Source organism: Trichosurus vulpecula, chromosome 5 (genome assembly GCF_011100635.1).
Source record: "Trichosurus vulpecula isolate mTriVul1 chromosome 5, mTriVul1.pri, whole genome shotgun sequence".
Taxonomy (NCBI): Eukaryota; Metazoa; Chordata; class Mammalia; order Diprotodontia; family Phalangeridae; genus Trichosurus; species Trichosurus vulpecula.
This window is the reverse complement of record NC_050577.1, coordinates 30,944,302-30,960,875: the sequence shown is the minus strand read 5'-3', so window position 1 is coordinate 30,960,875 and position 16,574 is coordinate 30,944,302. Positions and strand designations below refer to the sequence as shown.

The 16,574-nt window shown below is 41.6% G+C and overlaps 1 protein-coding gene across 5 annotated transcripts in view; it reads right to left on the bottom strand.

Annotated features, from left to right (window-relative positions):
• Positions 1-9,242: 9,242 nt before the first annotated feature.
• THRB (thyroid hormone receptor beta) overlaps positions 9,243-16,574 on the bottom strand; it is a 432,256-nt gene continuing 424,924 nt past the window's right edge. For all 5 annotated transcript variants that reach the window (XM_036759243.1, XM_036759246.1, XM_036759242.1 and 2 more), the window contains exons 10-11: positions 16,103-16,361; positions 9,243-11,328 (exon numbers count right to left, since the gene is read on the bottom strand). In XM_036759243.1, coding sequence (XP_036615138.1) covers positions 11,087-11,328; positions 16,103-16,361 — 501 coding nt within the window. In that variant the 3' untranslated portion in view covers positions 9,243-11,086. The remainder of the gene's footprint in view (positions 11,329-16,102; positions 16,362-16,574) is intronic.

The window sequence follows — 16,574 nt, the reverse complement described above, 5'->3', positions numbered from 1 at the left end:
ATGTGAATAGCATTTTCCATCATGAGTCTTTTGGAATAGACCTACATCATTGTATGGATGAGAAGAGCTAAGTCTTTCAAAGTTAGTTGTTGCACAATGTGGCTGTCACTGTGAACAACGTTCTCCTGGTTCTGCTCACTTCACTCAGCATCGGTTCCTGGAAGTCTTTCCAGGTTTTTCTGAAATCTGCCTGCTCATCATTTCTTGTAGCACAGTAGTGTTCCATTACATTCCTATAGCACAACTTGTTCAGCCATTCCCCAGTTGATGGGCATCTCTTCAATTACCAATTTTTGCCACCACAAAAAGAGCTACTAGAAATATTTTTGTACATGTGGCTCCTTTTCCCTTTTTTTATGATCACTTTGGGATATAGACCTAGTAGTGGTATTGCTGGATCAAAGGGTATGCACATTTTTATAGCCCTTTGGGCATAGTTTGCTCTCCTGAATGGTTGAATCACAACTTTCATCTCACAACTCCAGCAGCAAAGCATTAGTGTTCCAATTTTCCCACATCTGCTCCAACATTTTTCATTTTCTTTTCTTTCTTTCCTTCCCTTTCCCTTCCTTCTTTTCCTTTTCTCTTTCTCCTTCCTCCCTCCCTTCCTCCCTCCCTCCCTTCCTTCCTCCCTTCCTTCCTTCCTTCCTTCCTCCTCACAGGGCAATCATGAGGGAAGTGTTTTGTAAACCTAAAACTAATATAAAAATGTCAGGTATTATTACTCAATGATGAGGTGAAAAGGTGAATTGCTTGCCATCCTCCCGTCTGCTACTCAGTCAGACTTTCCCTGCTGAAAACCCTTTTGAATTCCCATTTCATGGGACCACTCAGAGGAATAAGGAATACTTTGAGGTTTTTTCTTCTTCTTTTTTTAATGTGATATTCTGGTTGTATGGGAAAGAAAGGCTTGGTCTCCAAACTAAAAACAAACCTTTCAGACTCTTCAGGGAGCATCTCTCCATAAAACTAAGAGACTTTAAATAAGGACTCATCCAAGTTTCGGATGAAGGCTGAGACCTGGAAGAGAAAGTTTGCGTAGGCAGAAAAAAGGCCTGAGCAGGACCTTGGATCCTGCATCTCTAGAGCAGGATGCTGGGAGGTAATGTTCTTCTTTGGGGTGGCTCAACACTGCAGGGTCTTGCCTGTTCTAAATATTCTTCTCTCTCACAGAAGCCAATGAAGCTGCCCAGTGTGTCTGTGTGTGGGCGGGGGGGAGGAGAGGGGGACCGACTTCTGCTAAGAAGGGATTACATCAGTTCTTCTGTTTAATGCAATACTCATCATCTCCCATTATTGAGATGGACATCATGGGAAAGGGGAAGATCTCTATTTGTAGGAAAATCAAAAGAAGGGGAGACATCTATTGTGCTTCAATGGATAAGGCATCTACAGAGGAACATGGGTGATTTCTGTGAAGTCAGGGACTATGTCTTATGTAACATTTGATTTCTCCAAGTGCTTATATACAGTTGGCACTCAATAAATACTCATTGCACAAAATATTTATTGAATGAACCTGTGCCATTTTATACATTAGATGCGTTCCTGGGTATGTTTAAAAAAAAACGATCTATAGAGAACTGTACTTTTCCCATGACTTCCACTATCATTTCAGAGATTTGTTCACACAGAAAAATTTTTGACCTTATGATATAATGAAAATCATGAACAAGATTCCTAAAGTTCAGTTCAAGATGGATTCTACTTTGGTCAATGGGCAAACAGTCCCTCTGCATTGGAATCTTCCATGTAACGCCTATAAGGAAATTTAGGCAAATGAATAATAAGTATTCATAGATTGCTCCTTTAAAAAGTACATACTGAGAAAAGCTCACCATATGTCTTTGGGGAATTCTCACTGTCTGGAAGTTGTCACACTGGTCAAGTCCTTGCTCTAGGTATTCATTAGATATCCCACAGATGAACAGAAATGTTTTTCCCCTTTGGCCTAGGACTTAAGAAATGCTGGTTCCTGAATACGCCACTTAAGTGCTTGCCAACCTTTGGTCCTTGGAATCCTTAGGAGATCTTAGAGTTACTACAGGGAGTTTATAATCCACATGTACACCAATCATGGTCACTTTGATCTTTGGAGTTATGGTCACATAGCTCCAACAAAGCCAAAAAAGCCCGTGTGTGACGCAGTAGAATATGGAAGCAAATATCTTCTGCAGACTGAATAAATGTCTTACGTACGTGTATATATATGTATATATATATATATATATGTATATATATATACATATATATATGTATATAAATGCATTGCTGTCTGTCATATGTATGTAGATAACATTGTGATGACTAAGATTGAAATTCATCTAAAGGCTTTTCTGTATCTTTCTGGCAGTACGTGTTTTCTTAATCAATGGATGTCTGGGTGGGGAGCCCAGGAGCTCAGGGATATACTTACAAAGGTCAGCAACTGCTCCCATAAGAAATTCATGATCAGATTCTCAATGTAGCAGGTCAATGTGTTTTGCCCATTCCCCCCCCCCCATTTTTTTTAACATTCTTATTTAAAATTTGAGTTCCAAATTTAATCCCTCCCTCCCCTCCCTGAGCCGGTAAGTAATCAGATATAGGTTATACATGTGTAATTATGTAAAACATTTCCATATTAGTCATTTTGTATGAGAAGACTTGAATAAAATGAAAAAAAAGAAAATAAGTGAAAAACAGCATGCTTTAGTCTGTATTCAATCAATATCAGTTCTTTCTCTGGAGGCAGAGAGTATGCTTCATCAGTGGTCCTTTGGGATTGTCTTGGATCACTGTATGGCTGAGAATAGCTAAGTTTCCCCCCACATTTTTTTCAGAAGACTCTATCAAACCTTCCTTCAAGGCTTAGCTCAAATATCACCTCTTAAGGGACATATCCTAATCTCTTAGTTGCTAGAGCTCTTCCTCCAATTCCTAGTAATTGCTGTTCATATTTCTCTCTCTCTCTCCCTCCCTCCCCCTCTCTCCCTCTCTCTCTCTCTCTGTCTCTCTCTCTCTGTCTCTCTCCTCTCTCTCTCTCTCTGTCTCTCTCCTCTCACTCTCTCCCCTCTCTCCCTCTTTCTCCCTCTCTCCCTCTCTCTCTCCCCCTCTCTCCCTCTTTCTCCCTCTCTCCATCTCCCCCCCCACACATACACGCACACACACACAGAGTTAATTAGCTAATTAGTTAGTTGCTTTTCTCTGTAGATATGGTTTTCCCTTGAGAGGGGGAGAATGTTTTCTTTTTTAAAATGTGTATCTCCAGTACCTAGCACAGTGCCTGGTACTTAGTAGATGCTTGACAAATGCTTAGTGAATGAACCATGAATTTGAAGTAGAGAACAAGCTACAAATGAGTGGCCAGTGGTAACTTCCATAAACTTGGGTCTCTTGGGTCTCTCTTGGAAGGCTAGACTTCCTCTTTCTTCTTCAGATTTTTGCTTTGGCTTTCATCAAATGTGCAGGAGACATCTCCTGGCTTAGAGGGAATCGTGAAGGTAGTGGCTTAAAAAACTAAGCCTCCCCATAGAAGCACACACAAAGTGAGGCTGACTTGTACTTGTGGAAGTCTGCAAAAACTTTGAGAAACTTGACTCATCTTTCTTTGCCCCATCTCCATGTTAGGTCCTTAGGCCAAGGCTGTCGCAATCCAGACTAACAACATAGAACCAAATTAAGCAGTAGTACCATAAGGAAATGCAGGTTTTTAGGTTTCACTAGTGGAACTCGGTATTTGAGTGAATTCAGGGAATTGGTGAGATCCTTCTTCAAATGGGAGAGCTCTTTCACTCTCTACCATCTGGTATGTATTTTCCTATGTATACTTTCTTTGATTTCTATTTTGCTATTTGGATAAATGAGTTTCTTTTCTAAAAAAAAAAAGAAAAGAGAAAGGAAGTAAAGGACTTTATTTGGAAAGTTTTATCTTCCATTGGTTCCCTTCACATTCAAGCTTTAGTATTTTGTTCTTAGGTTATGTTTTTATATATTTGTTTGCTTGTTGTCCCCTCCATTAGGTTGCGAGCTCCTTGAGGGCAGGGACTGTCTTTTGCCTCTTTCTGTATCCCCAGTGCTTAGCAGATAATTCGAGCTTAATAAATACTGGTTGACTAGACAGGTTTAGCAGTGTTTGACCTTGGATTTCCTTGTGCCAGAGGCATCACTGGGAGAGTCAGATGCAGAAGGATTAATGTCTGGAGAGGCTTGACTGTATGTCAGCAAAGGACATGTACACCTCAATATTTTTTTCTCCAGAAGTTACTGGGGGAACGGTTGGGACAAGAGATTGAAAACGATGACTGTAGTAAGCAGATCCCTTTCCCTGTGATCTGTTGGGTTGCGAATTAGTACTTACCCAGGTGCCCAATCTTTGTGCTTTTTTTATTCTTGATTGTGTCTAGACTACTTACTTACTCTGCCTCCCCTTTCCTCCTCCCCCGCCTTCCCTTCTTCTTCCAGGGGTGTGATGCAGCCAGGTAAAACCAGGATTTTCAGTGCAAGCATTTTTGCTTTGGAAATTGTTGAAGGCCCCAAATCAGGGCTTGATTTAAAATGTTAATTAGGCAAATTAAATTTAAAAATGTCAGGTGTTTCAGAAAGCCAATTGTTAAACATTTACCAGCACCCCTTCTCCCACCCACCCCAACCCAATCCATTCTTTTCTGTTCCATTTATAATTATTCCTTCTACATCATGACTTTCCCCATCCTGGTTTCCATATATCTCCGGTCAGTATAAGAAATTAAATGGGAGTTTTGAGGAAATTTTTGACGCGCAAAGGCCAGCAGATGACACAGAAAAGGTTTAGAGACTCAAAAATGCATAAAAATATGTATAGTATTGTATAATATCAACATATTTTCTCTTTTAATACCATGATAATTCAGACTTCTTCTCTGGTATGAAGGGAGGGCCAAAAAATTTTTACATGGACTTTCCAGATCTCGGGGCGGGGGACACCCATCCCTAGCCTCCATGCTGTGCAAAGGATAACTGTACCTCCCCTGTTTTACCTTAGGACTCCAGCACAGGTTTGTAAACGAAGGCCTTTGGATCTCTATTCCATCTAATTTTACCATTTGAGGTAGCTTTCGATGATTTAATTAGAGTGACTTACAAAGAAAGAGACAGAAAAAGTTATCAGTTATAAGCTTTTTTCTTTCTTTCTTTTCTTTTCTTTTCTTTTTTTTTAGAATTTAAGCTTACAAGTTTATCTATGCCCACTATATTCATAATTACATTTTAATATCTGCATACAAAAGCTATGTAAAAATTCATTTTTTTCCCCAAATATACAAATTTTCTCTTTTGGATAGTTTAAAACATTTCAATCACAGATTTTTTTCTTCAATATACTTTTAGGCTGAAAAAATATTACCAATCTAGCAATATCACTTAACACTGTTTGCAAAAAAAAAAAATACACCGTCCAAAGACTGAAAAGCTTACACTCGATCATGGTGATTTCTCTTGCTTTCAGGGCATGAAAAGGGAACCAAGTAGAGTAGTTTTCTTTCAGGAAAGCACTTTCCTGAAGGGCTAATTTGGTTTATTCAAAAATGCCAAGTTCAGAAGGAGGAATCCAAAGATCGAAGGAGGTCAGCTTGTTCATGCCCTGATGTCTTCTGGACCAACATTACCTGTATAATTCGAGTGTCTTTTTTTTCTTTCTGTCTTACATTGTGCTCAGTAATTACAAGAGTTCTATCTGTGTCCCGGAAGGATACAGATGTATCTTTGATTGTCTTGTGCATAAGAAGGGTTTGCTTTTTTTTTAAAATTAGGTAAACTGTGTGATGGCGAGACACAAAGCATATTTTTACCTGCACAATAATGCTTCTGAAGGCGACATACAATGTCAATGTGGAGACACAAGAGATATTCATACTTTTTGCATCTGCAAACATTGATATAGCACAGGAAAAATTCTGTGATAAGGCCAAACCTTTTTTTTTTAAGTTTGTTTCATGTATATGTGTATTTTTTATGTTTTAATTTTTTTATTTTTTTAAGATTAAAAGCAAAATTTTCCATTGTAAAAAATACATACTGGGTGGCTTCTTACCTGGAAAATAAATATCTACATCACAGTATGATAAAATTCATTTTCTATAAAATTTAAATACCGATCATCTTATCTTGCTATCAAAAGAAACACTACATTAATATTTCCATATTATTCAAATAACAGGAAAAATTAAGAGCTTATTTGAGGACCTGATGGACTCAGTCGTTGGAAAGGGTGACATAATTTCAAATGTTTGCCTTTGCTCTCCTTTTGAGTTGGTTGCTCATTGAAATTCAGTTAATGAAAAAGGTTTAGCCTTACAAATGCTGGCTACATTTCCAAACCATAAGATTGATTTTCAAATTTATGATTCATGCAACTTAAGGTCAGTATGACACAAAGAGATTAGCGTTCCATAGAATAAAAATACATCACTAACAATGACACATTTTGAGAGTGACCAGTAGCTCCAAAAAGGCAGGATTTAGGGATGGGGTGAAGAGGAAGGGACAGGGAGATTGTTGATACTTATACACCAAAGTCACAAGAAAAGCTCACGGTTAGCATGGTTGGAGCGGAGTTGGGTTTCTAAAAATCCTAGAGCTTGGCAGAGTGTTACCTACCATATAATTAGCACATGGAAAACTGCATAGGCATTGCTCCAGACCCAGATGTCTGCACATCGCAGGACTGGGGAGTTAAAATTTGAAGCGTGTTGCTAAGGAGCAAAGCTCACTTGACCACAAAAAGCTCGGCTGCGGCACACGGTGTTTTTGGTAGAACCATAAAAGAAATGAAGAGATCGCCATTTGCAGTGAGTTTGGAAATAACTGCTAAGCTGATGAGCGGAAATAGAGACCACATACACCAAACATTCCCCATAGTTTAGGGGTTTAGAAGTGAGAAATCTGGTCCCACAGAAATCTTCAGATTCGTTAGAATGTTACCCTCAAAGGCAAGAGGAGAATTCTGTTCATTCAGAGATATATTTGAACCTAAAGTCCTGGCATATGGGAAAAAAATCCAAGACGACCCCTCACAATTAGTTTTCATGGGATGGAGTTCTGAGATGGTTTGGGAACTTGAGTGTGATGCACAAAGATGAGATCGATCCATTGTGAACATGACTTCCAAAGCTCACTCCTTTCCAAATGATTTAATCAGTGTAGCTAGCCAACCAGACTAACTTAGATTTAAGGTTTCAGGCCTAAGTCAGTCTGGCTGTTTACATCAATCAGAATTTCAGGATAACTATCCTTTGTGCTGCATTGATGCAACCTAAGCATGCTTTGCATGTGACCAACTGTGGGGGTTCACATCAATGGAGGCATAGGCAATCCACAGGGACTTTCCACTAAGCTTGACTTTTCCTTTTCCATTACACAAAGGATCACAGCATAGGGTTAGAGCCAGAAGTGACTTTAGAGATTTACTGGGTCCAGCCCCCTCATTTTACAGAGAAACTGAGGCCTAGCCAGGTTAAGTGACTCGTCTAGCGTCACTTAGCAAATAAAGGTGTGTTTGATTTTTCACTTAGAATTCACTTGGAAAATAATAATGCTATATTGGGGCTAACTGATTCAATGAGGTGGGAACCCATCCAATTTCCCCACCCTGCCCCTCCCCCATAATTAACTTTATGCCTTGAATAGCCTGCTTTCTCTCAGACTGGTGCAAGTTCTGCCTTCTTTTGATCCTTTGCAGAAGCAAAGCAGATGGCCATATGTTTCTGTTGCAAAGAGGGAGTTGAGATGTCTACGGAGCACATACTCAAGGATGCTGACTTGGTGAAATTTGTATGGGGAAGATAAATTCCAACAATCTAGGGGGAGATGACAGAGCAGGGACAGTACAGGTGGTGCCAAAAGTCTTAGGGTGACTATAACAGCCTAAAAGGAGTCAGTACCTGATGGAGCATCAACAGCTTAAAACTGCACGAAGACTTCTGTTAGAGTTTTGATTCCTTTGTGTAGTTGGCAGGTATTCGGTTCCACTCCTAAAGGAGCCACGCCCTTGCCACTCATGGGTTGGTTGGCACATTCTGAATTATTTTCCCCTTCCAAACCTTCCATGACTTATTTCTATCTCATCTGGCTATTTGGTGCCTTTTGGCCCCCACTCTCCAAATGGATTTCTTGCCTCTTTCTACTTATTTTGCTTATAACTAGCTCATGCACTCTTTGTTAAGAGGAATGTGAATCAGTTGTCTGCTCATAAACTTAGTGCCAGTCTAACAGAAGGTGTTTGTAAGAAGAAAATATTATTTTCTGAATTTTCGAATTTTTCTGAATTTTTTTCTGAAAATTTGGAATTTCTGAATTTTCATAGAATTTGAAAGCTAGAAGGGACCATTAGAAACCATCTAGAATGACTATGGCATTTTATAGATGAGGTGGAGACCAGATGCCCAGGCTCCTAATGTCCAGTCTGGAACACCTTCTATGACCCCACGCTGCTCTTTGAATGTGACTAATCAGGGAGGTTTGCAGAGTCTCTCGCCTTGAAAGTGCCTACAGCTTCCAAATTTTACTGGATGGGTTAGTAAAGAGATAGGTCTGTCTGTGATTTATCTATTGTATCATTTAGATTAATTCCACAGCAATGAACACATTCTTGCTCAATTTGCTGAAGTTCATAAGATTAGAATATAAGCTCCTTGAGGGAAGGAGTATTTTATTTTTTGTCTTGGTATTCCCAATGTCTGACACGTAGTAGGCACTTAATAGAAGCTTGCTGATGGTTGAATAGGACCATGTAGTCATGGTATCATAGGATTTAGAGCTGGAGGGATATTTAATGACCATCTAGTAAAACTCTGTCATCTTAAAGAAATAAAAAGAAGTGAACGTGGCAATTTACTACCTGATTTTCCACATATGATATTTTCTAATATTTACCATTTCTCCTAATGATTTGGGGGCAAAGCTGAGTGGCCTGTAGGTCTTCGTTGTTGTTCAGTTGTGTCTAACTCTTTGTGACCCCATTTGGAGTTTTCTTGGCAAAGATACTGGAGTGGTTTGCCATTTCCTACTCCAGCTCATTTTACAGATGAGGAAACTGAGGCAAACAGGGTTAAATGACTTGCCCAGGGTCACACAGCTACTAAGTGTCTGAGGCCAAATTTGAACTCAGGTCTTCCTGACTCCAGGCCCAGTGCTCTATCCACTGTGCCACCTAGCTGCCAGCCTGCAGGTACTTCTATTCTGAATACTCTCCTGGAACAATAGTACAAGAAAAAGACGGAAAGAGGTGAAATTTTATCTTTGTCTAATAAATAACTGTCAAGCTCTATACAGGGACTCAGGGGAAATTTATTAGTGTTGGTGAGAGGGGCAGCGTGCCATGTGGAAAGGACATGGATCTGGAGCCAGAGGAGCTAGGTTCAAATCCTGCTTACTTCTTTCATGGTATAGTGAAAATTCAATGTTCTAAGTCTGATTTCAAAGCAAAAACAAAACAAAAAACAAGCAACTTCATGTTAACGTTCTTGCAATAGATTTTAAGTCTGGGGAAAAAAAGGGCTGGGAATGGGGAATGGCAGCTTTACTGGCTGTAAAGGCGGAGGATCAAGGGTTCAAATCCTACCTCAGACATTGTTTACTGCTATGAATTTAGCTAAGTCAATCAATTTTTCTGGGCCTTAATTTCTTCATCTGTAAATGAAAAGAGACCTATGAGTTTTCTTCCAGCTCCACATCTGATTCTTTGATTTTATGCATGTCTTTTTTTTTTTAAGTGTATGTGATTTTTTAAATGGATGTCTCAGATTAATGGGAGGTTTTCTCTAAAGTACCAGTTTACAATGGGACCATTGGGCACCTCATTTTTCCTCTGCTTTGAACCTAACTCTAGCCCATCTCTTTCCTTGGAATGCTTCCTCAGCGAGACTCAGATCGATGCTTTACTGCTGCCTTTGATTAGAAGATTTAATCTGCAGGGAAAGCGGCTGTCCATTCAGCTAAAATCACCTCTCATTTAGGCAATGAGGGCACATAACTTTAGTGATAATGAGAAAGAACCACCACCATCAACAAGTGACTGCGTTTGGTAAATCTGTTGGGTTCATGTTCAAGTTTCCTTCACCTTGAAACACATCACAATGGTTGCCTCTTGTAAACATACTATCCTGTGCATTGTAGAGTCCTTGGCCTTGGCAGAGATTTCCTTGTGATCACCCAACCCCTTCCTTCCCCCATGCTGGATGTGTTCCATTAGTTCAACAAACCCATCTACTCCCTGTGTTGAGTGGGAACTCAGAGAAATATTACATTTAAAGATATATCTGACTTGACAGAGAACAGATATCCCTATGGTTACATATCCAAGGTATAATTCATGGTACAGTGGAAAAAATGCTGGGTTTCCAGTCAGAGGCCCTTAGGTTTTAATTCCCAGCTCTTTCACTTAATGGACATGTATCTCTGGACAAATCACTTAACCACTCTGGGACTCAGTTTCCCCATCTGTAAAGTAGAAGATTTTGGACTAAACGCCTCCTAAAGCCCCACTCCAGGTCCTAGGTCTATCTACGTATCTATTTGGGAAGGAAGAGGAGGGCTGTCTTAAGGAAATGAGCAAGAGTGAGGATTTGAGATGCTACAGATCATGGGGTGGGGAGGACGGACATGTACATGGAAGCTACATTCATTGCAAGATTTCTTTGTGCCCTACAAAATGGAACCTAACCCATAAAGTCCTTCACTAAGTCAAGACAACAGAATATGTCGCTCATTTTTTTTTCAGCTTTACTTTGTATCACCATTGACTGGGGAGGGATGGACGCTGGTGATCACTTAGTGCTGGTGAACGCCTGAGCTTTCTTCCCACCTCGCTACTGGGCCATTTTCAAAGCATCCACACCCACGGACTGGAGGACGGACCGTGATAGTCACAAGTACCCACATTCGGGGGAACATTTTCACCTGGGTATATCAATGCAAAAAAAAAAGCCAACAACAGCCTTCCCCTCCCAACAACAACAATAAAAATCCCTCCCCCCCAAGATACAGAGAAACACAAATGAGCTAGGCAATGGAATGGAACGACACCCCATAAGTAGCATTGTCAGAATCGTGAGAACCAAACCAGTCCTTCTTAGTCCTCGAACACTTCCAAGAACAGAGGAGGAAAGAGTTCTGTGGGGCACTCCACCTTCATGTGCAGGAAGCGGCTGGCGTGGCAGGCGCCGATCATCCGTAGGTCCGTCACCTTCATCAGCAGCTTTGGCCAAAAGTGTGCAACGTGGTGTTTGCGGTAATTGATATAATGTTCGAAGGCCAGCAGGAAACCCTCCTGACATTTCTCTATCCTGTCCACGCTGGCAAGCCCCGGGCGATCTGAGGAGAGGAGGCAAAAATCTGAACGTTATTTATCAATGAGGGCCGGCGTGGCAGAGGGGGTCGAGTGCCGGAACCCAGGGTTGGGAAGTCCTGGGTTCTAACCCTGCCCCCGAGAACTGCTAGTTGGGAGACTGTGGACAAGTCACCTTAACGCTCTGAGCCTCAGTCTCTTCATTTGTAAAATCGGGATAATATCCATCATGTCCATTGCACAAGGCTGTTGTAAGGCTCAAATACTAAAGCAAGACAAGCTATGTAAGGTTCTTTGCAAACATAAAATGCTAAAATCTACCTACGATTTATCTTGGAAGTGAGAACTCTAATCTCAGGGATTGGTGGTCATTAGACTAGGTGATGGGAATTTAGACAATATTAATAAGTTGGTGAATGTTTTTTAAAAGATGAACAGTGTAATGGCAATTTATTACATTTAATATACTTCAAATGTGGCTCTCTGAGTCAAAATCTTTCCCTTTTATCAGAAAGAATGGATAGTATAGTGAATAGAATCTGACCTCAGACGTTTACTTTGTTATTTGGTTGTTTCAGTCACGTCTGACTCTTCGTGACCCCGTTTGGGGTTTCTTGGCAAAGAGACTGGAGTGTTTTGCCATTTCCTTCTCCAGTTCATTCTACAGATGAGGAAACTGAGGCAAACAGGGTTAAGTGACTTGTCCAGGGCCACACAGCTAGTAAGTATCTGAGGCCAGATTTGAACTTAGGTCTTTCTGACTCTCTGTGCACTGTGGTGCCACCAAGCCGCCCACAGACATTTACTAGCTGTATGATTTTGCGCAAGTCACTTAAGTGCTCTGAGATTCAGTTTCCTCATCCGTAAAATGGGGATAGAAAGGCCTGTAACCTAACTTCACAGGGCTGTTGTGAGGATCAAATTTTCTAAGATAAAATATTTTGCAAAAAAACCATATAAACTGTATCAGTCTTGGTTATTATTACTTGTCTCATGGTTGGCAACATCATGTAGTGTACAAGGGACTGGCTTTAGAGTCAGGAGGACCTGGGTTTAAGTCCTTCCTCTGACACGGACAGCACTGTGTGTGGGACCCTGATCAAGTCACTTAACTTTTTAGGGCCCCAGGCAACTCAGCCAAACTATAAGTTGTAGCGTCTGTACAGGCAGCTAGGTGGCGCCATAGTGCATAGGCTTGGAATAGGGAAGACACATCTTCTTGAGTTCAAATATGACCTCAGATACTGTATAATCCCAGGCAAGTCACTTATCCCTGTTTGCCTCGGTTTCCTCATCTGTAAAATGAGCTGGAGAAGGAAATGGCAAACCATTCTAGTATTATTGCCAAGAAAACCCCAAATGGGGTCCTGACAAATCGGATATAACTGAAATAACTGAGCAAAAGAAACTTCATTGGTCATGGTCCAGCACAAAGCTCTGGTCTTTACATCTCAGTTGGTGACTTCATCAGCTCCTATGGATTGAATGATCATTTCTATGCAGATGATTCCCAACTCTAGGGATCTGGCCATACTAAAGTCTCCGGAGTTCCAGTTGCTCATATCCATCTACCCACTGGCCATTTCCATCTGGATCTACCACGGGCAGCTCAAACACCCCACATGTCCAAAACAGAATTCATTGTTTTTACCGCCAATGTTACTCTTCCAAATTTCCCTATTTCTACCAAGGGCGGCACCATCCTTGCAGCCGCCCTGGTTCACATCCGTGACTTCCTACCCTCTGACTCCACAGAGCCAATCAGTTGCCAAATATTGTCATGTCTCATTCCTCAGTACTGCTCTCAGCCATCCCTGTCTCTCTATGCCCGGAGCCACTACCCCGATTCAGGTCCTTACTTTTTCTTGCCTGGACTATTACAATAGCCTCTTCTCAAGTCTCTCTACATCAATCCGTCCTCCCCATACCTACCAAAGTGGTTTTACTAAAGCATCGATAGTTCTAAGCCTGTTACTTCTCTTCTCAATAAACTCCAATGGCTCCCTATTGCCTCTAGGAAGGGAAACAAACACTTGTTAAGTACCTACTATGTGCCTGGCACTGTGCTTGGTGTTTTACAAATATTATCTCATTTGAACTTCATAAAAACCCTGCGAGACAGCTGATATTATTATCCTCATTTCACAGGCAGATAAAAGTTCAGTGACTAGCCCAGGGTCCTGCGGCTATTAAGTGTCCGAGGCCAGCAATCTTCCTGACTCCAAGTCCAGCTCTTTATCGACTGAGTCATTAGCTGCCTTGGAGGAAATATGAACCCACTTTGGCTTTTAAAGTCCCTCACAATGATGCCTTTGCTCTGGCTTTCCTCTGCACCTGGGACATGCTCCCTCCTCATGGCTCTATTTCTTAGAATTCATCACTAAGTACATAAAGCCTTTTCTGATTGACTCAGCTATGAGCCCTTCCCCCAATTTACCTGGTATTTATTTTGCATATGCCCATGATTAATCAATTAAGAAGCCTTTATTAAGCCCTGACCATGTGCAGACACTGTCTAGATGCTCAGAATACAAATACAAAAGAGAAACAGTCCTAGCCCTCAACAAGGTTACATCCTAACGGGAAACACACTGTGTGTACACGTATAAGCTTATAATGAATATGTACAAAATGAATAAAGGGTCTTTTTGGGAGAGAGCATATTCCCCAGCAGCTGAGGGGACCAGGGATGGCTCCAGGCAGTACCGGGGTGGGGGTGGTGGTACTTGAGCTGAATCTTGGAGGAAATGACATTCTGCTATCTGTTCATAAATGGCTCCTATGATAGAATGGAGGCTTTCTGAGGGCAGGCACTGTTTCATTTTTGTCTTGGTATTTCCTTCCGGTTTTCATTTTGGTATTCGTTTTGTCTTGCTATCCCCAGTTCCCAGTCTCCTCCCTGGCACCCAGTGGATGCTTAGTTTATTATCATTAACATTGCTCTTCCTCAAAGGAGCTCAGAGAGAGTGATTCTGAGACACACGGCTTTCCTCTTCTATGTCATGTTCACAGACTATTGTGAAAATGAATGAAATGGCTGCTTCTCAAAGATGGAATAAAAGGTTCAGGATGCTTGTTGATGACAATGGACATGCTTGCCGCCTCCTAGGAACAGGTCTCTTCTGCCCCAGCTTTTCCCTCTCCGATCAACACATAATCCGAGCTAACTTTTCTATAGCACTTCCAGGTCAGGAAAACGCTTTATTATCTCATTTGATCCTCACAACAACCCTACAAGGTCGGTGCTATTATTATCCCTATTTTATGGTTGAGAAAGCTGAGGCAGACAGTGACAATGTCCAGTCATTAATGTGGGTCCTAACCCCAAGTCTAGCACTGTGTCCATTTGGCTACCTACTTGCCTTACTGAAGAGCTCACTACCTCCCAAGGCAACCCCTTCTATGGACTGCAGAACCAGAGCCAGAGGGTCCACATCCCTCCCTGATTCAGAATGATGCCCCAAACCTCCATGTGGTATAAACAGGGAATATTTGCTATAGGAAACTTTTGTGGGTTTTGTATTTTTTTTTGGCTGGCTGACTACTTAAGGTCACATCTTCCATGCCTATAATGCTTCCCCTCCTCAGCTCTGCCTCTCAGAATCAGTGGCCTCCTTGGCTTGAATCCTACCTCCTTCAGGAGGTTTTCCCGGATCCCTCTGCCCTTCCTAGGATTACTTTCTATCTACTCTAATATGACTTGAACCCAGGTCATTGGGGTCTCAGGTCTGGGACCTTTCTAATATGTTACAGCGCCATTAATGAGAATACCAGTGGTGACTCCTTTAGTGCTTCAATGGAGAATTCTAATATAGTGTTAACTAAGGAAAATCAGCTCAGCTGATTTTATTCTACACAATCACAAAATGTTAGAGCCAGAGAGGGACCTTGGAAACCACCATGTCAAATCCACTAAGAAAAGGACTTGACCAAGGTCACATACTTTGTCATACTTGGCACTATCACAGGATTGTAGTCGGGTTAAGTGACAGGATAGATTTGTAGTTGATAAGTCCTTTAAAAGGGTCATCTAGACCATCCACGTCTAACTCAAACAGACATGGATCCTCGGCAGCTGTACATTGACTTAGAAAAGCACAAATGAACATTATCTATGTTGCACTATATATTTTTTTATTTTGTTAAACATTTCTCTGATTACATTTTAATCTGGTTTGGGCTGCACATGGGAAGCCTATGGGACCTCATGTTTGGCACTTCTGATTTAGACTAATCCTCTCGTTTGTAAAATGGGAAAACTGTGAAATTCCTAGCCCAAGGTCACACAAAGAGTAAGAGGGAGGACCAGCATTGAACCTAGGTCCTCTGCTCCAAAATCTAGTACTTTTCCCACTAGACTATGTGACTTTAGACTAAGCATTTCAAATTACATGTCACAACCAAGGGCTGCCTGACTCCCTGACCACTGCTTTCTTTTGAGACCTCGAATCTAAAACAAAGAGTGGAATGGAGTGTCCAGTCACTCTTGTATATGTCCTATAGATTAGCAAAACAGAAAGAAGCAGGGTTGGACAATCTCAATGAAACATGCATTCCAGGACGCCATGACGTTGACCCTCCATGGGTGAGGGAGGACTGTTGCACAAGTATGGATAAAGATAGCTTAGTCCTCAAGGCCACTTAGCTAGGGTCCAATTGAACAATCCTACACAAAGGAGAGCGAACAAGCCATGAAACCACAACCAAAGAGAACATGAAAACTCAAGAGCAGTATCTCTATTTCTGGCTGGAAGGACAACCACTCTGTGGGTGATGGGGAGCCCCGCTCAGTATCCTCACCTGAAGACATGAGCAGGACTGCTTGAAGGAGAGCCACTTCAGTGTCATCCAGGTTGAAAGAAGACAGTGACATGCCCAGGTCAAAGATGGCATCAGACACCACCCCAAGGCCTCCATTTTTCAGCTGGCCCCTCGTCACAGCCATCTCCCCATTTAAGGTTAAAGTCTCACTCTCGGGGTCATAGCGCACAGCCGCTCTGAGGGACATGATCTCCATACAGCAGCCTTTCAGCAGGATTATCTGATCTTCGCATGGCAGCTGGGAAGAATCAGCCAGTATCAGTAAAGGAGAGGTCAACAAACCAACCAGGAGCTCAGTGATGTCAGTGGAGGCTAGCAGGTCACACAGTCTAGCCACCTTATTATACAGACTAGGACAGTGAAGCCCAGAGAGAGTCAATGATGGTCCAAGGTCACAAGGCAGAGGTGGGATGTGAACCCAGAGCCTGGGACCTTGAGTCTGGGACTCATT